Source organism: Rhinolophus sinicus, chromosome X (assembly GCF_036562045.2).
Source record: "Rhinolophus sinicus isolate RSC01 chromosome X, ASM3656204v1, whole genome shotgun sequence".
Lineage (NCBI taxonomy): Eukaryota > Metazoa > Chordata > Mammalia > Chiroptera > Rhinolophidae > Rhinolophus > Rhinolophus sinicus.
Genome location: NC_133768.1, coordinates 39678591 through 39698938, shown reverse-complemented (window position 1 = coordinate 39698938; position 20348 = coordinate 39678591). Strand labels below are relative to the sequence as shown.

Genomic DNA, 20348 nt, shown 5'->3' with positions numbered 1-20348 from the left:
TGGGTTGGGAAACCTCAAAACTCTGAAAGAAGGAAGCACTCTGGCCTTGAGATCCACGAGAATCTTTTATTAGAAACGCACAGGGGTTCAGTCTTGCTGCTTGGTTCGGGAAGCCTCAGCATTGGCCCGGAGCACAGCCCCTGGGGATGGGTAGGGGCGCTGCTGGAAGAGGGGTCCTGCAGCTGTCGTGTCGGCACCAGTCTTCGCCTCATTCCGCTTGGGGAGTCCTGTTGACCACGTGCCCCTGGGGGGTGACAGAGAGTCAGGGGGTGGGAATGTAGGATGTGGTAGGTACCCCCCACCCAGCAAACAACTGACAAGCGGGGGAAAGGGATGGGAAGAAAGGAATGGTCACTGGTGCAGTGAGTCGAGGAAAGAAAAGGGCTTGCGAGGGAGTGTGTCACTTACCGGGGTGCATCCGAGTATGAGCTGGGGTCCATGGGATCTAACTCATCATCCTTCCGGCTTGCAACTGTGGAGGGAGGTGGCAGAACAAGGTCTTCAATGGAGGCACAACGAGCCCCTGACCACCGAGCTTCCCCCACCCCAGGAAGATATGGAGCCCACAGCTGCCACGGCCACAGCACCTTCCACCAGGCCATGCAGATTCAGGCACTTGCATAAAAGGAAGTGAGGGCTTCCGTATACCATGCGCCCCCCGCGCCTTACTGCCTCACCCCAGTCCCGACTCTGCTCAGCTTACCCTTCTTGCTCTTGGGGTAGGGAGCCAGCTCCTCCCGGCGATGGTGGCGCCGATCTTTGCCCTCTTCCCGGTCCACCTTGTCATACCCACGGTCTCGGTCCCGCTCCCGGTCCCGCTCTCGCTCTCGCTCTCTGTCCACCTTGTCATAGCCACGCTCTCGGTCTCTGTCCGACTTCTCATGGACCCGGTCCGACTTCTCGTGGCCCCGGTCCGACTTCTCGTGGCTCCTGTCCAATTTCTCGTGGCTCCTGTCCAATTTCTCATGGCTCCGGTCCAACTTCTCCTCAGTGTCTGGGGACATAAGAACCTTGAAGTGACCTTCCTCCTCCCACCCCTGAACCCAGTAGCTTCTGCTTTTGACAGCCTCTCCTGCTTGGGGCTGGGCCTGACAGTCTCACCTGCCCCTCTGGAACCACTGTCATTTACTGAGCCCTCTCTCAGAACTGCTGGAAGCACTCGAGGCATCCTTGGACCTGCCCACTCACCTGCATTACTGCTCCTGAGCTTCTTGGAAGATTTGGTAACGACGGAGTTGGGATCATGTGGGGAGAGCCAGGACACGAGGTCTGTGTCCACATTCCAGTAGTAAGGGAGCCCGCTGCTTGGCAGTGAGGAAGGAAGGAGTGTCAGCACAGATATCCTCTCCTGGTCTCCTCAACTCCTGCTCCCCAATCTCTACCTATATCTGCCCCATGTCAGGATCCCCCAGGGAGAACCCCCAGATATCTTCCCATGCCCCTCCATTCACCCCAGTGCCAGAGACAGCACAGGAAAGGTGAAGTCAGCAGTTAGCTTCTCCTCTCCCCCAGGTCCCCAAGCTCACCAGGAAGGGTCGAACACCTTATACCAGCTTGGTGGCAGGCCCTCCAACCGGGTGGCCTCGTAGTCCACCGGATCGTCGTCATAGTCCTCGGCAATGATCTCTTCCTCCGGTTCTGCCAGGACGGGGAGGAGGAGAGCAGTAAGGGTCAGGGATTCTCATCCTACTGTTCTCGTCTGGAAAGACGTGCATTCACACGGACACACGTGTGTGTGCCAGATCTCACTGGCCGTGGCACATATTGCTCATACTCCAACTCCAAGCATCTGAACAGTAGACTTAATGTGCACCTAAATCTGTCCCGTTCCTGGGTTCAGATAAGAGATACTGTTACCCAAGTCTATCTAGTTGAAGGGTTTAGATAGGGATTCATCAAAACATGTATCCATAGTCATTCAGTTTCTGAGTTCAGGGAGTACGTAACAGCACACTATCCAAATCTATTTGGATAAAATGAGTTTCAACAGCAAGGGGTTTATCTGAAATAAGTCCGGAAGCTCCCAAGCTTGGCAAATGTGGGATTTCGGACTCCTGTATTTTGAGTAACAAGAATTTGGATAGCAAGGAATTTATCCCAACACTGCTCTGAATCTATTCAGTTCCTGAGGCCTGATGCATACAGTTGTCGGTTAATATCAATAGAACAAAAAAGGTATATATTGTCAGCTCAGTACCCGGCCCTCTCAGTAGGCCTATCACAGATTTCAGCTGTGGATATAACTAACACTGAAATTTATATGTCAGCAACAGCAGTCATACTGTAGGCCCCAAAGAGGTCAGCTATAATCATCGGTATGTTGTGTTTTTTTTATTAAAGTTTATTGGGGTGACAATTGTTAGTAAAGTTACATAGATTGCAAGCGTACAAATTCATTGGTATTGTTAATAAAATAAATACCATCAGCACAGGGCCTAGCACCCAATAGGCTTAAATATCAATAATCATTAGTAACATTAACCACAAGATTTCTGCCCAGCATACATTAGGCTTATAATGTCACTTTTCATTAAGGTAGAAATAAGATGTATTTTCCTGGCACACTATAGCCCCAAATAGATGCCTGCTTTTACTATCATTGACAATAAAGTATAAATAGCAGCAGCAGCAGCAAGTAGGCCTAAATGATAGATCCTATCATTATTTTACACTGTTAACCATAATGTGTACGCCAAAATACATGCCAGCTATCGATATGGTGAACAATAACATATACATCACCAGCATAATACCTGGCACCACAGTAGGTCTGAAAAATGTTATCTATCCGTATGGTAAATAATACATTATTGACATCCGCCACTGTCCTCAGTGCACAGAAGACTGTAGTAGGTGACAGCTATCCTTACTATTAGACACTTTGTAATCACTTCATGGATTGATGGATAGATTGAACCTGGCATACAGTAGGCCCAAATAGGTATGTGGGGCCTACTTGTCAATATTAAGGATGAGATGTCTATCTCCCCTGCGGCCCCTCCCCCCACTCCACTGCTTGGTGCACAGTGGGCCCATGCTGGCTATCAAGTGGCAGTATCAACAACAAAGTGTCTGTCAAGCCTGGCATCTGCTCTTTAGCTCTCTCACCGGGCTCCAGATGTTTGAGAATGCCTCTCTTGGCCAACCGGGTCTGCAGCGCAACGGGCAGCGGCATAGTGAGTAACAAACAGACCTAGGGACAGAAGGACAAGACCAGAACAACTCAGGTGAAAATTCGAATCTGGATCCTATAACCAAGCGCGTCCCGGCAGCATGTACTCATCTGGACTCCCACCTCTCCACCTCCATCAGTAGCTGGGCAGAAGGAAGCTGCGCTAAAAGGTGGAAGAGATAGGTAGAAAAATCACCCAAACCCTCACCAACCCTCCTCTCCAGGACCGATGCTCCACCACCCAATTCCTCTCCCAGGCCCAGATTCCAACTACTGCTGAAGGAGCCAAAAGCGACTTCCCTGCGCCCCAGAAATGGGTGCACCCAACATCCCCCAAAGACTGCTGGGTGGGCGGAACCAAAGCGCTGGGATGGGGGTGCACAGTGGAGCACCTCCCTCAGCTCCAAAAAATGCATGCTCCCGGACATTACCAATACAGTCACTCGGGTAGCAGAAGGCTGTCAGACTGGCCGCCTCACTGTCCTCGCTGCTACGATCACCAGGATGTCACTATTCTCTTCTCCCAAAGAACAGAAACAGCTACTCTCTCCCTGAGACTTGAACTAACTGGGAGAGTACGCCGCGGTGAACAGATGACGCAACCTGGGTAGCCAATGAGAGTGCGTCATTGGCCTGACCTACGGCGCAGCAACCCAATCTAGTTCTGGGATAGGTGTAAAGCTCGGCTCTGTGTGCGTTTACGGTGTGGGCGTGGCCTAGCCTGGGTTTAGGCAGATTGCACGGGCCGGACGCTGGCGCCATGGAGGAGTACGCTCGGGAGCCCTGGTACGGCGATGGGCACAGGCCTCGGGAGTGTCGCTGCGGCATCACGGCCAGCTGTGGGAGGCGGGCGGGGGAGGCACCGGCCCCAGAGCGCCACAGCCCAGAATCGGGAGACGTTTAGTTGTCTCCTTCTCTCCTCCATTTGTTCCCTCCCACTTGGGCTCCGTTAAGAGGGACCACAACCGTGTGCCTGGAGAACAACTCCACGTTTCCCGTGTCCGTATCTCTCAGCGCCTTTGTTAACGAAAATAGACACACTGGTCGAATCCATTTCCGCCGGGGGGGTGATGAGGTGTTGAGCGGAAATCCCCAGAGCTACCATGCGTGGTTTTTCCCAGCTCCCTTTAGTGAGGGGGGCGGGGCCTGGATGAGCCTATTGTGAGCAAGGAGGAGGTGCTGGATCCTCCCCACAGTCTGCTCTTGGTTTTTCCCAGTTGTGCGTGGTTAAAAGAGAGGGAAGCGGGCGGGGCTTGCTTCGACGTGTTCGTTGTCGGAGAAGCGGGGTGCGACCCGTCCTGCTTTAATAATACTAGCTAGTTAACACAGTTAACACTTCTGAGGGATTATTATAAAGTGCCAACTCTGCGTGCATCGATTCATTTAATCTTTGATAGTAAAGTGTTGACTGATTCCTTGGTTGGCTGCAGAGGGAAGGGGCGGAGAGGGCAAAGACTAATTTTCCCCTTTTTGCACTATTCCTTGCTTAAATGGGGGGGGGATAATCTATTCTCTGAAGTGCTACTTCCCATTTGGGTGACGTGGTTCCTCCCAGTTGAAAGAATCCACGTGACATAGCATAGGAGGGCTCACATTAACCCCATCCTCCCCTTCACACTTGCAGCCCATGGCGAATTGTCGATGACTGCGGTGGAGCCTTCACTATGGGTGTCATCGGTGGTGGAGTCTTCCAGGCCATCAAGGGCTTCAGAAATGCCCCCGTCGTGAGTCCTGGCCTTCTCTGGGTGGTGTGGGGATCCTGCCCTGCCAGCACAGGGTACTGCTCTGAAAACTGCTGGGAGCTGCCAGTCACATACACTTAATCATTCTGGTGCCTGCTCACTTACTGTGTGCCTGGCCTGGCTCCCGGATCTGGGGTTTTGGGGAACTGCAAACATGTCCACTGTCCCTCACCCCTCAACTGGAGTGCCTCTGGAAATGCTGTGCTGTGAAAACAGTCATCACTGTCGACATAAGAACGTCCAAACCCGTAGAAAAAAATGTATGAGAGTTTATTTGAGCCCAACAGAGAATACGTCTGGAAGCAAGATCTCAACAGACAGAAAAATGCTTCCCAGAATGACAGTTTTCAATTTTATACATTTGGAGTTAGTGGGGAATATAAAGATTACATGAATGTGGGAGAAAGCAAGGCAGGGAAATCTCTATGATTGGATTACAGGATAGTTAACAAGATTATTCTCTTGTGGGTGGTTACACTTCCTCAGGGGTCTGAAAAAGAGACATTTCAAAGGTGTGTTATCCTAGATAAACAACGGACAGTGCTTGCTTAATGCAGAGATAACCTTTTACTAGGGAAGCTACAGCCCTGATCAGTGAGATCACCCATTGAGGTTACGTTCCATTAGATTTATTTCAGAGCTCCCTTTCCATCCATATCACCAAGTCATATATGTGTGTGTAAAGCTAGATGAATTTTACCTACAGGCAGATTCTGGGTCAGAAACCTGGATAGAGGGAAGTAACAGTTTAACTGGCAGAAGCAGGACAGCCTTAAAGTTAAGAAAATGCTTTTAATTTAACATAATCAGTTCTGTCTCCTTCTCTGACACCCCCTCCTGGGAGAGCTCAGCAAGTGTCATTTTGAATGCCACCCATTTGCCAGGGTCTCTGCAATTTATATATCTGGCCCTGTCCCTCCCCTCAACTCCTACCACTCTTTCCTGTATCTTTGCCCAAGTTTCTCTCATCCTCAAGGTCTCAGCACAAATGACCCCTCATTAAAGAGATCTTTCCTTACCCCTCAGCTGCTATCATATCTCTTCATCCTATTTCCTCTAGGGTATGTATTGCTGTCTGAAGTTGTCTTGTTTATCTGTACCCTTACTCAGGATCTGTCTCTCCCACTGTAATGGGAACTCTGAGAGGGCAGGGGCCAGGTCTACCTTGTACACTGCTGTGTCCCTGCATGCAGCATGGTACCTGGCCCATAGGGGCTCAGTCTTTGATGGATGGAAACTCAACCCAGCTCTGAGAACACCTAGGTTGGGATAATAACCAGCTCCCTAGTTCTTGGCCACTGCTCTACATCTCTACCTCTGATACTCCTAACAGGACTCCCACCCCCTTTCCTCTGCAAAGCTAAAGGCCCTGTCTGCCAGTGGCCTCAGCCCTCCTCTGACACCCTTCCTCCTCACGTTCCCTAGGGGATTCAGCACCGATTGAGAGGTAGTGTCAACGCTGTGAGGATCCGAGCCCCCCAGATTGGAGGTGAGAAGCTTGGGGAGACAGGAGATGTGATGGCAAAGTTGGCAGTGGTCACTCCTTTGGGTCTAGACCACAAGTTGGGGGTCCAGGTTTGAGCCCCAACTCTGCCTGGGACTTCCTCGGGGAGTAATGTTTCCCAACAATTTAATATGGCCGAGTTCTGGAGTTTTAAGTCTAGACTCGGGCTCTTCCCTGATTTGTGACCTTGGACTCTAATCTCTCCGAACCTCATCTGTAACGGGAATGACGATAGTAGTAACCACCCCAGTCATTTTGTAATGTATGTAATTTACGTAGCACTTACTGAGTGCCGGTTGCTCTGCTAAGCACTTTAATAATACTAACTAATTTAAAATTTCAGAAGTCAAATAACAAGCAGTGCCTAGGTCAGGTCCTGGCACACAATAAGTAAGGCCTCAGTAAACATTTTAACTATCATTGTTAACTGGCTTTCCTAACCTGTTACCTTCTTGCTGAAACCAAGATCAGAACTCCAACTCTATGTGGTAGTTATGAAGATCAAAGTTAAAAGCCATATGGAAGGTAAATGTGCTTATAAACACTTGTCACCTTCCTATGAAGAAGAAGGGAGTGTAAACACTTTCACCTCCCTAAGAAGAAGAGACAGCTTGAAGAGGAGCTACCATAGGGACAGATGTGGGGAATATCCCCTAGGAGTTTGCTCTCTCCCTTTGTATCTGGGTTTTCTCCCTTTTTTTTTTTCCTTTTTGCCATAGCCTTCAGGCCTTGGGAGTCCCCAGTCTCTGAGCTGTGGATTCTTGGGATTTCCCTAGGACACTAATTAGGCCTCTGTCCCCCTGTAGGTAGCTTTGCGGTGTGGGGGGGCCTGTTCTCCACCATCGACTGCGGCCTGGTGCGGCTGCGGGGCAAGGAAGATCCCTGGAACTCCATCACCAGTGGAGCGTTGACTGGGGCTGTGCTGGCTGCCCGCAGTGAGTACCCCCAGCCCTGGCCCTAGCCCCCTCCACCCTGTTCTGCCGGCCCTCACCTCTCCCTGCCTCCTCACTCTTCCAGGTGGCCCATTGGCCATGGTGGGCTCAGCAATGATGGGGGGCATCCTGTTGGCGCTCATCGAGGGTGTTGGCATCCTCCTCACTCGCTACACTGCCCAGCAGTTCCGCAACGGTGAGTACCTGGCAGTGAGTACCTGGCAGTGAGTACCTGGCGACACTGGTCAGGGACAAGGGAAATCCTCTGCCTAGCCACCTCTGCTTACCTGTACCTGATTCTTTCCTTTTCAGCACCCCCGTTCCTGGAGGACCCCAGCCAGCTGCCCCCTAAGGAGAGTACCCAGGCCCCAGGCTACCCCAGCTATCAGCAGTATCACTGAGGAAGTGACCGCCTGTCGCCACCACCATGGGAGCGCCTCCTAGGTTCCCTCCCCGATGATCTACCTCGAAGGGAGGGCTGGCTCCCAGTTGGCCCTGGGACCCCCCGGAGAGGGCCTCTCTTCTCTCTCTGCTCCCTTGTCCCAGGGTGGGCGTGGGGCACCCCAGCTGCCCTGATGGACGGGTCCCCTTCTCTCAGGGCACCCCAGCCCCACATTCATATGTATCTCACCCCAGCCCCTTCCTTTGGCACCCTGATGAGTATTTAAAGCCAGTTTTGAAATGCCTATGGATGTACTCCTTGAGCCAGCTATGGGAGCCTCTCCTTAAGACAAGGGGCAGAGCCCGCATCAGGGACTCAGAAACCTAGGATTTGGAGTCCCACAGAGAGTGGGATCTAGTAATGTGGGATGAATGAGCAGGAAAGGGAATGAATCAGGATGAGAATAGGTACATGAATAAGTGTGTCTGAGGGCCAAGTGATGAATCATAAGCAGACAGAGGCACAGGCTTGGGAAAGAAATGGGGGAACACAGGATTGTTGGGGTGGACAGGGTGGTTCTGCATGTCGCACCCCTGATTCCTCCCCCAAAGTCCCCATTGCCAACGCTAGGAAATCTGACCTCAGAATGCACTCTCTCATTCTGGATACCGGTCACTCTACTGGTATGAAGATAATCCTCCTCCATGTGGCCTCCCCATGGACCTGGGATGAAAGTAGGGGTCAGGGAGACCAGGCTTCTTTGAAGAAGGTGCCCTGCATCAGTCTCCTGCACCACAGAGATACTTCTCCTCTGTGATGTTCAGCATTGTATTTTTTTAAGGGCAACCACAAAATAACCAGAAATGAGTTTTCATTCTGGGGTGGGGGAATTACGGGAAAGTGATTTTTGTGGATGGACATCGGCCTCAAATGCTCTCTCTTCCGTGTGGACCCCTACATGTATGGGGCAAACATTGTCTCCACTGGGTGCAAGTGCTCCAGTGCAAATGGCCTCATGGGAGACAAAAACTGGCCCTTTTGTGCAAGCTATGGCACAGAGGTGGAAATGCCCTCTCTTACACAAAGTCGCTTTCTGGGGGGTGCAAATGCTGAGTCCCAGGGCCTCCCAAGACTTCAGCGGGATCTGGTGGTCCTCAGAGGTAGCAGAACAGCAACACTGCCTGCTGGATTGACTCAATGCCAGGTGGAGCCCAACGACCCGAGTGAAGGCTCTGGGAAGGACAGGGTGGGGGTAGCAGACACCGTGCACACAGCTCTCAATGCCTTTGCAGGACTCCAGCCTCAAACTCCGCTCCACACCCAGGCCTGTCCCAGGGTATCCCAAGCTGCAACCCTTGTGTTTCTGGGCCACTTCCTTGGGTCCAGTCCCTTCTGTACATCTAAGGCCCACCCTTCCTCACCTCCAGGCCTCATCCCCCCTCCCCCCGAATTTCCAGATCCCACCCTGCTCCTGTCAAACACCGTTCCGTTTGGCTCCTCCAAGTCTTTCCCTTCCAATAGTCCACAGGCTCCACCCGCTTCAGGCTGCTGTGATTCCCAGACACTAGCGCCTTCAGGCTCCGCCCCTCAGCCCTTCCCATTAAGACTTCTGCAGGCCCTGCCTCCGTTATACTGTATCGACCCAGTTCCTCAGAGGCCCATAGGCCCTACTTTATCTCCCTGCTCCCCTCTAAATGGGCTCCACCTGCACAGGTCCCTTAGCTCTGCAGCCTCACCTCCCTCAGTAGCCATTAGACCTCTTTGCATCTTCAGGCACCGCCCTTTCCTAGGTTCAGGCTCCGCCCCTCAGGTACCTCCAAACCCCAGGCGTTCTGCTCCTCTCCTGTCCCTGCAACTCGGTTCAGCATCCTAAGTCTGGAAGACGGTTGAACCCGCCGGACCATGAAGCGATTCATGGTGATGTGCAGGTCCTTACGTTCTAACTTCTAAGGCCTCTGACCGGCGGGACAAGGGGAGGAGGGCGCGGCCAACACTGGGTTTAGAACCCGAGGCTCTGGGCTTCCGGTGAGAGGTGTCGAGCAATGGGGTAAGGCTCCGTGTTAAGCCTGGTGTCTGTGGGGTCACCCGGCTGCTAGTGGTGGCTGGGGCGCCCGGCGTGGTTCAGGTCTCCCGCGCTGGAACTTGGTCCTCCGGCCCCGCCCCCTCACCGAAGGGCGGGCTCTATTCTCTTACCAAAAGGAGAGGATGCGGGCTCTATTCTCTTACCAAACGGAGAGGATGCGGGCTCAGACCCCGGGTGGTTTCCTGGGGCAGGGATTGCGGAGACCGGGAGAAGGCAGGAGTGAGGCAGAAACAGAAATGAAGAGAGAAATGGAAACTGAGAGACATGTACAGAGGGAGACAGAGCTACTAATGGAGACGTAGAAAGAGACAAACAGGATAAATGAAGAGACACAGAGGCAAGGAGACAGGGCAGAGACAGTAAGAAACAAGATGCTGTGTGAGGGTCAGAAATACAGGTAGGGATGCAAGAAGAATTGCGTCAGATGGAGGCAGACGCAGTAGAGAAGGCGAGATGGCAGTGTAGTTGTGAGCTGGCCGGGCTGCACTGCCTGAGGGCCGTCAGGCCAGGCCTCCTCAGGCTGCCTGCCCACTTACACACCAGCTGAGAGGCCTCAGGCAAAGAGATGCCGACCTGCATCCTTGCATCCTCTCTCTCTCTCACTCTCATCTCTAATTCCATCTGCTTCCAACAAGGATTTCAACTGCTCTCAGTTTCTCCCTTCCTGTCTTCTTCCCTGCTTCTGCCTGGCCTGAGCCTCCTCAGTCTGTCTTGATCTCAGTCCTTCTCCATTTCTCTCCTTTGATCTCCCCGGCTGGTGGCTCTCCCTGTGGCCTCTGGCTTTGCCATCCACCTGTCCACGTGGCGAGAGGTGGGCATATTTGGTGGATGAGGAGGGTTACAGAGGTTGACAGAATTAGGGTAGAACAGGGGCTCCAGCCCGGACAGTGGGGTGAGGGAATAACCCTATCCATTTCCTCAGGCAGAGGCCCTAAGAGGATGAGAGGGGAAATCAAACACAGGCAGAGAGAAAGACATGTCAAAAGAAAGAAGTCTGAGTTTACAATGACATCAAAGAAGAGAGAGATGCAGAGAGAGATACTAAGGAAGAGAAAAAGCAGTACAAACAAAGAAGGGAAAAGAATGAAAGCGGGGAGATAGAGATGGAGATGGGGAGAGTCAGAGAGGCAGATAGCAAAAGAAAAAAAACGGGAAAAGAAAGACAGAGACATGAGAGTCGAGCAGAGACAGGGAGAGAGAAAGAGAAAAGAGAGTTGGGTGCATACACCTTACCCTGAGTCAGAAGGTTGCTGATCTGAGTGTTTTTATGTCCTCTGTTCTCTTAGTAGCAGTTGGAGACTGAGCAGGACAGCTCTGACATCCCCACCCCTACCACCCCAGGTCATCGAGGTGGGTGGGAGGGCCACCTCCCCTGGACATACACCTTCAGAGATCCATTCTCTGATGTTGGGTACTTGGAACCATCTCAAGGAGCAAATTTAGGGCCAACCTCCAGAGCTGACCAATGGGGGCCATCTCTGGGAAATCTGAAGGGTCATCAGATTGCCTGCAAGCAGGTGGAAGAGGGAGGATGTGCCAATGATCACTTCTGAGGTGACAGAGAAATCTTCCTTTTGTTACCCTCATTATACGGGAGTGCCAAAAAATGTATACACGTGGACACTTTGGTCAATGTTGCTCAAGCAGTACGTTGTCATCAGAAATGTCTGGACGCTGATGGTAACCACTTGGAGCACCTCTTGTAATTGCAGAAGTCAAATGTGACTTGTAGTCATCTTTTGTTATCGGTATAGATTGAGTTATAATTTTAATACAGTTTTCCTTTCTTAAAATGTGTATACTTTTTTTTGTCACCCTCTGTATATATGAGGAAACCAAAAGCACAAAGAGGTGAAGCAACTTGCCCATGGTTATACTGCCTGAAAGTGACAAAGCTTGGCTTTATATCCTTATGTATAGTGCTTAGAGTTGCAGAGATGTCATTTGCAACATAATTTCATGATTACAGGTATCATTGAGAAGTTTTCACAGGCTGTAGCCCCAATGTCTGAGATTCCTTTGTTAAAGTAATCATTTCAAGGACGGATTTATCATAATGGAGATCAAGTTGGCAGTGATGCTGGGCATTCACACAGAGCTCCGTGTTTCTACAGGAAATCAAGACAACGTTTCTCACTTGAATACCTCACCAAATTAGATGATGTGAACTATCTTTTTGGGGGAGAGGGAATATTGGGGAACTGTGTTTTTCCAGGACCCATCAGTTCCATGTCAAGTCATTGTTTTTCAATTTAGCTATGGAGGCCGCAGCTCAGTTCCAAGTCAAGTCATTGTTTTCAATCTAGTTATAGAGGGTGCAGCTCACTGGCCCATGTGGGACTCGAACCAGCCACCTTGGTGTTATGAGCACCACGCTCTAACCACTGAGCAAACTGCCCCCCATGAACTATCTTTATGATGCAGAACGGAAGCTCTCCCTCCACAGCCCACAGAGAGGGGGCATCTCCTTTCTTCATTAGATTCCTTTAGTTAATTATGAAGGCAATTACAAGGCTGAGCTCTGAAATTTTATTTAGTGAGCATTAGAAAGAAAAAAACAATTAGGTTATGGAACTAAATTTTTATTGCAAAATGTGAAATATAGGGGCCAAAGAGGATTTCTTGTTTTAAATTCAGTGAAATAATTATCATGTTTTCCTTCTACAAAAGGAAATCTCGGGCCAGCCCGGTGTCTCAGGTGGTTGGAGCTCCATACTATCTCCGGCTTGATTCCCACATGAGGCAGTGAGCTGCGCCCTCTACAGCTAAGATTGTGAACAACCGCTCTCCCTGGAGCTGGGCTGCCGTGAGTACCAGGAGGTTGGCATGAGCTGCTGTGGGCTGCTGTGCGCTGCCATGAGCGGCCGCTGGCCAGCAGCCATCGTGAGCGGCTGGGAGCCGGTGAGAGCTGCCATGAGCTGCTGTGAGCGGCCCATGGACGACTGGCGACCGACTGCCTCGGCCAGGGGGAGCGCAAGGTGCATAATACCAGCATGGGCCATGGAGCTGTGTCCTATACAACCAGACTGAGAAACAACAGTTTATACCACAGTGTGTGTGTGTGTGGGGGGAGACGAAAGTAGGAGGGGAAAGGAAATCTCAATTCCTTTAGGACACCACTGAACACCATTTCCTTAATAATTTCAGTCCACACAGGCTCTCTGCACACCCGTTTTCCCCAGGCTGGAGTCTGACTTCTGGGGACTTAGATAAGACATGGGGAGAATGGGCTGTCCTTGGGGAGGTCATTTCTTCACACAGGCGTCTTCTGAGATGTGCCAGGTCCTGTGTGGTCCTCAGGTGTTGACCCATGCCTTATGCTCCTGCTTTATCCCTCAAGTTGGCTATGTTACCTCCTGGTCTGACTCTCTTGGTTAAATCTGTGCCCTCCAGAGCAATAGGAACTATTGCTTGCTCTCCCCAGCCATAATGGGAGCTTGAGGGTTTTATGAGGCCTATCTTCCTAGACCATCATAAAGACATGTCTACCCCAAAAGACATAGCCTCAAAACACATATAATTGACAAATGGTGAATAACTACAGTATATATCTATAAAGAGTTCCTACAAAACAATAAGAAAAAGACAAGCAACCCAAAACAATAAGAGCAAAGGATAAGGAAAATGTTTTTTACAAAATAGGAAACCCAAATGGCCAATAATAGATGAAAATATGTTTATGGTAAGTCAGGGAGCTGTGTATTAAGATAACAAAATACTATTTCATATCAATCAGATGGGCAAATTTTTAAAAATCTGATAATACCAAGTGTTGTTAAGGAATTCTAGAAACAAACTGGCTCGTTCACAGCTTATGGAAGTGTAATGGGGACAACAGTCATTTTGGAGAACTGTTTGGCAGTATCTACTAAAGCTGTATATATGTACATTTATCACCCAATGATGCCATCTCTAGCTATGTACCTAACAGAAATGTGTACAAATATTAACCAAAAACAGGTACAGCAATGTTTATAGCAGTTTTATTCATAATAGTCCCAAATTTAAAACTACCGAAATGCACACCAACCAAAGAATGGACCAATAAGTTGTGGTGTAGTCACACGATGAAATACTATAGAGCAATATGTTAGAGATAGGTTTCCACAGATTTCTCATGTTCCTGCATGGTCCAGGCCTTCTGAGCAAAAGACATGTTTGAAAAGCAATTTTGGAAATTAGAGATAGTGTATCCCTCTAGAGAGATTTAGAGATAATAAACCTAGAAATGGTCCTCCCATCCCGCAACCAGGAGATTGTTTACATTCCAGAGTAAGTAGTAATCCTAGTAATCCTCTATGGAGGGGAGGACAGCCAGATGTGTCAGCATCTTCATAAAAGCTCAGCCTCCTAATTTCAGGTTTCTCTCCCGTAGTACAACCCACTGCCTGTGAGAGAAACACCTGGCCTCATGCAAAATGGGGCATGAGGAACCAATGCAAGGTATTGCTCTGGCTGCTGCTGTTGTTTGCTATGAGGAATAATAAATGGTCTGTTTTTCTGACACACGGGTCTTGTGTCGTGTGTGTGTGTAAAACTGCAGCAGGCTAACTTCTTAGCTTGTCCATAGGGTAAAACCTCAGGATCTGACTTAACACCATTGAAGATGAACAACTATAATTCCATGTGCATGAATTTCCCACTGTAAGGATGCACACTATATGATTGTCTTCATACAAATCATAGAAATCAGGCTAAATGAAACCATGCTGTTATAAGTCAGGGTGGTGGTTACCCTGGGGGGGACAGAGGGCAGTGACTGGAAGGCACAAAGCAGGCACACAAGGTCTCGTACTGGTCATGTTCTGTTTCTTGAGCTGGTTGCTGGTTACATGGGTATTCAGTTTGCAAACATTTAGATTGTACCCTTCTGACGTGCACTTTTCTGTATGTAAATCATACCTCACTAAGGACTTCAATATGAATTAGAGCCACGGGTATCAACATGGATAATCCCCAAATCTACAAGGCTGAGACAGAAGAAAGTTGAGGACTGCTATGTAGAGTGTGATGTTTGTTTTAAACAAGTTTTTAAAAACATGCAAACAACACATGCAGTTTATGGATTCCTAATTACATAATAAAATCACAAAAACATGCAAGGGAATGATCGATAATAAATTCAGAATTTCAGTTATGTCAGAAGAAGGAAGTATAGAGTCTGGTAGGTTTCAGCTGGAGCTGAAACACTTTGTTTCTTAAAGAAGAAACTTGAGGCAAATGACAAAATGTTGAGATCTGTTGGGAGAAGATTTCCCAGGTGTTCGTTATATTATTCTCTTCTACAGATTATTGTGCGTTTGAAATATTTCATAATTTAGAAGAATAAAAAGAATCCTGCTGGTGTTAAATTGAGTTTATATATTAATTTGGGGACACATTTATCCAATGTTGATTCTTCATGCCTGGAACATTATATGTCTCCCCATTTATTCAGGTCACTTTTTCTTTTCTTCTGTAAAAATGTATAGAGCTTGTATTTTTCTTGCTCAATGTATTCACAGAAAGCTGATGAATTTTGTTACCATGATGAACAATATACTTTTCTATTATGTTTTTGAATTTTAAGTGTCTATAAAGGAAGACTATTCAATTCCTCATTAGATCTTATTTCGGGTCACGTTGCTTGCTTCTCTTATTAGATCTAAAAGTTTTTCATATGATTCTCTTGAGATTTCTAAATAAATAATGTCAATGGGCTTCAGCCAAAGGCCACCAGAAACACAGCAGTAGTTGAACAAAGTTGGATTTATTAGCTCATTGCAACAAGGGAGAAAGCACATCATGGTGAACCCTGGGACCACTCAGTAAGAGGGGGTTCAGAAAAGACACGACAGGATGTAAGTTTGTGTTAGATGATCTCACGGAGGGTTAAAGAAGCAGAACTTTGCTCTGGATCTGACTGCTGTCAGAAAGCGGGTAATTCTATGATGGAGTATCACAGTCATTTATATCTCTAGAAGGAAGAAGGAATGAAGCAGTAAGTAGTAAGGAAGCAGCAATCAGTCATGTTAGACAGGACAGAGGGATGTTTGGTCATTTTATGGTTTGGACAATGTTCATGATTTTGTCTATGCCCAGACTTGACAGAGTGGTCTGGTTTTCATCTTGATCCATCACAGTCAGAGTGGCCTTGTCTGATGTTGTTTTTTTGTGGAATTGTTCATGTTCAACTGGAAGTGCCAAGCCAGCCCCATGTAACACCAAGGTCATAGCAGCAGGTCAGCTCTTGGACGTCAGGGACTGCATTTCTCTTGCTCGGTATCCCTTTTGTCCAAGGTCAGTGTTGAGATCACCCTGCAGAGGCGAATGAATCCCCCACATGCAAAATTTAGATCGGATGTTAAGCCTGATGATGCCACACAGCCAACCAAGAAGATATGAAAAGGTTTATTATATAATGAGGCTTTCTGGAGATAGCAGGGAAAGGAGACTGGTTTGGGATTTTATTGTGGTTAGGGGGTGGGGCTGGGGTGAGGGGTCCCACACACAACCAGAGCTGGGTGGTTTGAACTTCCTGCTGGTGCCAAAGGAGGGAGCAACCCAGACTTTCTTACAGTTTGCCCAGATGTGTGGGAGAGGGTAAGAGGGAGGGGGCGAAGCTTAAAAGCTATGGCCAGGGGCCGGCCCAGTGGCTCAGGCGGTTAGAGCTCTATGCTCCTAACTCCGAAAGCTGCCGGTTCGATTCCCACATGGGCCAGTGGGCTCTCAACCACAAGGTTGCCAGTTCAATTCCTCGAGTCCTGCAAGGGATGGTGGGCAGCGCCCCCTGCAACTAAGAGATTGAACACGGCACCTTGAGCTGAGCTGCCGCTGAGCTCCTGGATGGCTCAATTGGTTGGAGCGCGTCCTCTCAACCACAAGGTTGCTGGTTCGACTCCCACAAGGGATGGTGGGCTGTGCCCCCTGCAACTAGAAAATGGCAACTGGACCTGGAGCTGAATGGCACCCTCCACAACTAAGACTGAAAGGACAACAACTTGACTTGGAAAAAAGTCCTGACAGTACACACTGTTCCCCCATAAAGTCCTGTTCCCCTTCCCCAATAAAATCTTTAAAAAAAAAAAAGCTATCGCCAGTCAACCATGAAAAAAATGGAGTCAGACTCCTGATTATAGTCAGATGAAGTCAGACCATGGGATGCGAATCTGCATATTCTGATCTCAGCCATTGCTGAGGTTTTGCCAATCAGGAGGTGGCTCAGAGAAAGTTGTCTGTTATAGGACGAGGGCTAGTCTCTCCTGCTCCTTCTGTTGCAGGGTGAGTTGTTGACTCCTCTGATGTAACAAGGGCTGTGCAGTGGCATTTAAATGCACCACAGGCAGTTACCAGAAACGATGATGATTGGTCTTTTTAATAAACCCTGGAGACACGGGCCTAGATGACCAAACCCAGACCATAGAAACGTCCCAAAGTCCAACTGGTCTCTTGGAGAGAGCCAAATGGCTTTTTCTTTTAGCTTCATCAGAAATTGTTCCACTTGACCTGTAGTATTTATATAACTGCATCACGAAGGGTTTGCCAAAGCATAAACTCCCCCTTGGCTGGCCAAAGCAATCAAGGGTTATGACGTTGCTCATGACAATTCTAATGAATTTAAATGTAATGAATATAAATGTAAACTGGTGTGTTGGACTTCTAGAGTAGAAGCTGTTATTTGGGACATCTACTAAACTCAGAGACAAGTTTGGGGCCACCTTTCCAGTTGTATTATCCCCACTGTGGGAATTGCAGCTCACATAAGAGCTACCTCTACTGGGAGTTCTTTTCAGGAGCCTGTGCTTGTCTCATTTTTGGAGTTCTCTGGAAATCCTCAGGGAAAATGACCCACAAGAGAAACCTAGTCTTAAATATCTGAATGTCCGGAACAATTATCCTGAATACACAGGGTAAGGGTACAGCAGGTAGGTTAAGCCTCATGTACCCTCGGAGAGCACACACTGTATTGGGACCAGATGTGTCATTTATCGCAGCATGAAAAAGACTTTGTATTCCACAGGGGGACATATTTTTTTTAATTTAATTATTTTTTCCTCCTTTCTTCCGCCTCCCGCGGCAGCTCATGGCAGCTCTCGCTGAGACCCAGGGCAGCTGCGGCTGCTCACGGCAGCCCAGCTCCAGGGAGAGCTGTTGTTCACTGTAGAGAGCGCAGCTCACTGGCCCATGTGGGAATCGAACCTGCGACCATCTGTGTTAGGAGCAGGGTGTTCCAACCACCCGAGCCACCAGGCCAGCCCAGGATATATTTCTTGAGTGGAGTTAAAGAGTAGCAGCAAAAAAAGCTGGAGTGTCTCTGAGACAGCAAACTGCCCCAATGTTAGCTCCCATTCCTGATGGGGTAGGTCATGCTGATTTAGTTGTAATGACCTCAGCAAAAACAGTCTGTAAGGCCAATGTCCAACTTTTACAAGATCAAAGTTTGGGATTAATTTATGAGGAAAATGTAAGCACCAGAAGGAACCTACAGAAACAAAGCTACCTTCTGAGGTATTTGAAAAAACAGTTATATTAAATTTTTGTCAGTTTCAAGTAGGGGTGTGTGTTGAGAGAGAGAGAGAGAGAGAGAGAGAGAGAGAGAGAGAGAGAGAGAGAGAGGTTTAGCAATCAAATTCAGTAATAGCCATGGTCTGAGAAAACACTCAAGAGAGGTTTTTTTTCTTAAATGACAGATGGAGACCATAGGAGATCAAAAGTAATGGGGTGAGAATAAGGAGAGCTTACTGAGAGATATTTCAGTTGGTTACTAGAGGATGTCAAAGTAGTTGAATAGTTGAAATTAATAATGAAATACAAAGAAAAATGGGGTGCTACAGAATCAGAAAATTAATTTTTAAATTTATGTTTCAATTACAGTTGACATACAATATTATATTAGTTTCAGGTGTACAACTTAGTGATTAGACATTTATCCACCTCACAAAGTGATCACCCCCATGAGTCTAGTACCCATCTGACACTATACATAGTTATTACAATATTATTGACTTTATCAGAAAATTAATCTTGTTTGGCGGTCTTGGGCAGAAGTTGTCCTCCTCTGCAGTCATAAGCTTCTGGATAATTCCTAAGAATCCTCAGGTGGAGGCCTGTTAAGGTCTTTTCTATTGCGACCCCAGAGCGGTTTTCCCTTTTATCACGCAGACTTTGTTTAGGTGGATACTTTGGAAATGCAGATGGCTGGAGGAATCATCTGAGTCTCCAGTAGCATTAAATCACATCAGCTTGTAACGGTAGACTCTAGGATTCAAAGTGAAATTACAAAACACCGTGGAGTCATCTGTTATTAACTCAGAAGTAACTAACTAGAGGTGGTCCCCAGAGGGGTTAGATCTGCTTGCCATTAAGGCTGATGGCAACACTTAGTCCCTGGAAGTTTGAGGGTTTCTCAGAAGTTTGTGGACTTTACTTTTAGAATTCTATTTAGTCTCTCTACTTTTTCTCTAGATCATGGATGATAATGTCTGTAGAGTTTCTGAGGGTTAAAACTTCACAGAATCTTTAAATAACAGAGTTATTTAAGTAAGTGCAGTGCATGTCCCTGTTACTGGAGAGATATGTTGAGATACCCCAGTCAGGAATACACAAGCAAGCAATTTCTCGTATCAGTTCAGGAGAAACTCAACACACCTGAAAAAGAAGCCGCAACAAGAACGTGTTCATAGCCCCTTTGGAGGTGTTCAAAAAAGCCTTGAGTCTTTGGTCCCTGTCCACGTCCTGCCTTTACAGTCTTTGCCATGATTGTGTCATTGGAGGTATGACATGCAAGGATCATCTCAGCAAGATCTTTAAAATTACCCCATCAGTGTTGGTTCAGTATCGAGGCCAATTTATCTCTGCTATTGTGGCTAATATCATGAAGCATTTTTGCTAATTTCCACTCTTCTCATGACTAGCTCAAGTAATGGCAAACTATATTGAAATTCCTTTATTTATTGTCCATTTTGATAAGGGTTTCTGTAGTGGCTTCAGATGAACATGAAATTACCACTGTAAAAGTCTGGTTATGTTTCCTGTGAAAGGAGAGGGAAAGAATTGTGGCTGCAGGAAAACAATTTGATATAAACATACTCAAAAGAGAGTCATTATAGCTGATTTAAACAATAATTCAGGCCCTTGACAATTTTATCAAGGTATACTATTAACAAGTTAGTACTTCTTAATCCCCAAATACAGAAATGAAGAGGACGGTGTCTCTGTTAAACAAAATGATCTTTTCCTTTTAGATATATAAAACAATCTATTTGTTATAGAACTGAAGGGGATCCTGCTGGAGAATTCTATTCAAGAACTAGATGTGGTTTCATTAGGTAGTTTTATTTACTTGCAGCAAGTAAAGGAGACAAAGGATTAACATCCAAAGCTCTGTCTCCTCAAGGGAGGTTTTGCATTGCTTGTATACACTATTTGGTTAATTACGTGTTGATTTCTTCGTTGCTCTTGGCTATACTTACCCAGTTGGATTCAGGTCAAGCTCATCCTGTTACGGCAGAGTCTGCAAAATACCGTGCTGCATTTTAACATTTAGCAAGAATA

General features: G+C 47.7%; 2 protein-coding genes across 7 annotated transcripts; one reads left to right on the top strand and one right to left on the bottom strand.

Moving 5' to 3' along the window:
• Nucleotides 1–46: 46 nt before the first annotated feature.
• On the bottom strand, nucleotides 47–3741 carry PQBP1 (polyglutamine binding protein 1). 6 transcript variants are annotated; one of them, XM_019714349.2, is made up of 7 exons: nucleotides 3604–3741; nucleotides 3109–3193; nucleotides 1527–1638; nucleotides 1189–1304; nucleotides 704–994; nucleotides 409–472; nucleotides 47–244 (listed from the first exon to the last, which is right to left on the bottom strand). In XM_019714349.2, the coding sequence occupies exons 2-7, from the start codon at nucleotides 3173–3175 to the stop codon at nucleotides 88–90; spliced, it is 807 nt and encodes a 268-aa protein (XP_019569908.1). In that variant the 5' UTR covers nucleotides 3176–3193; nucleotides 3604–3741; the 3' UTR covers nucleotides 47–87. The 6 variants fall into 6 exon arrangements, with proteins under 6 accessions (XP_019569908.1, XP_019569909.1, XP_019569905.1 ...); XM_019714350.2 differs by having other exon boundaries at nucleotides 1189–1301; XM_019714346.2 differs by lacking the exon at nucleotides 3604–3741 and adding an exon at nucleotides 3385–3537 and having other exon boundaries at nucleotides 1189–1301.
• A 60-nt stretch (nucleotides 3742–3801) lies between these two features.
• On the top strand, nucleotides 3802–8036 carry TIMM17B (translocase of inner mitochondrial membrane 17B). Its single transcript, XM_019714351.2, has 6 exons — nucleotides 3802–3958; nucleotides 4797–4896; nucleotides 6340–6403; nucleotides 7225–7353; nucleotides 7436–7546; nucleotides 7663–8036. The coding sequence occupies exons 1-6, from the start codon at nucleotides 3933–3935 to the stop codon at nucleotides 7749–7751; spliced, it is 519 nt and encodes a 172-aa protein (XP_019569910.1). The 5' UTR covers nucleotides 3802–3932; the 3' UTR covers nucleotides 7752–8036.
• The last annotated feature ends 12312 nt before the right edge of the window (nucleotides 8037–20348 follow it).

Excerpts from the sequence above, each read along its gene's own strand:
- PQBP1 (XM_019714349.2), bottom strand. The coding sequence starts at position 3,175 with ATGCCGCTGCCCGTTGCGCTGCAGACCCGGTTGGCCAAGAGAGGCATT. Across the intron at positions 1,305-1,526 it reads AAGGTGTTCGACCCTTCCTG|CAGCGGGCTCCCTTACTACT; the intron begins GTGAGCTTGGGG and ends CTCACTGCCAAG. Across the intron at positions 473-703 it reads CTACCCCAAGAGCAAGAAGG|TTGCAAGCCGGAAGGATGAT; the intron begins GTAAGCTGAGCA and ends CTCCCTCCACAG.
- TIMM17B (XM_019714351.2), top strand. The coding sequence starts at position 3,933 with ATGGAGGAGTACGCTCGGGAGCCCTG. Across the intron at positions 3,959-4,796 it reads GAGTACGCTCGGGAGCCCTG|CCCATGGCGAATTGTCGATG; the intron begins GTACGGCGATGG and ends TCACACTTGCAG. Across the intron at positions 6,404-7,224 it reads CCGAGCCCCCCAGATTGGAG|GTAGCTTTGCGGTGTGGGGG; the intron begins GTGAGAAGCTTG and ends GTCCCCCTGTAG.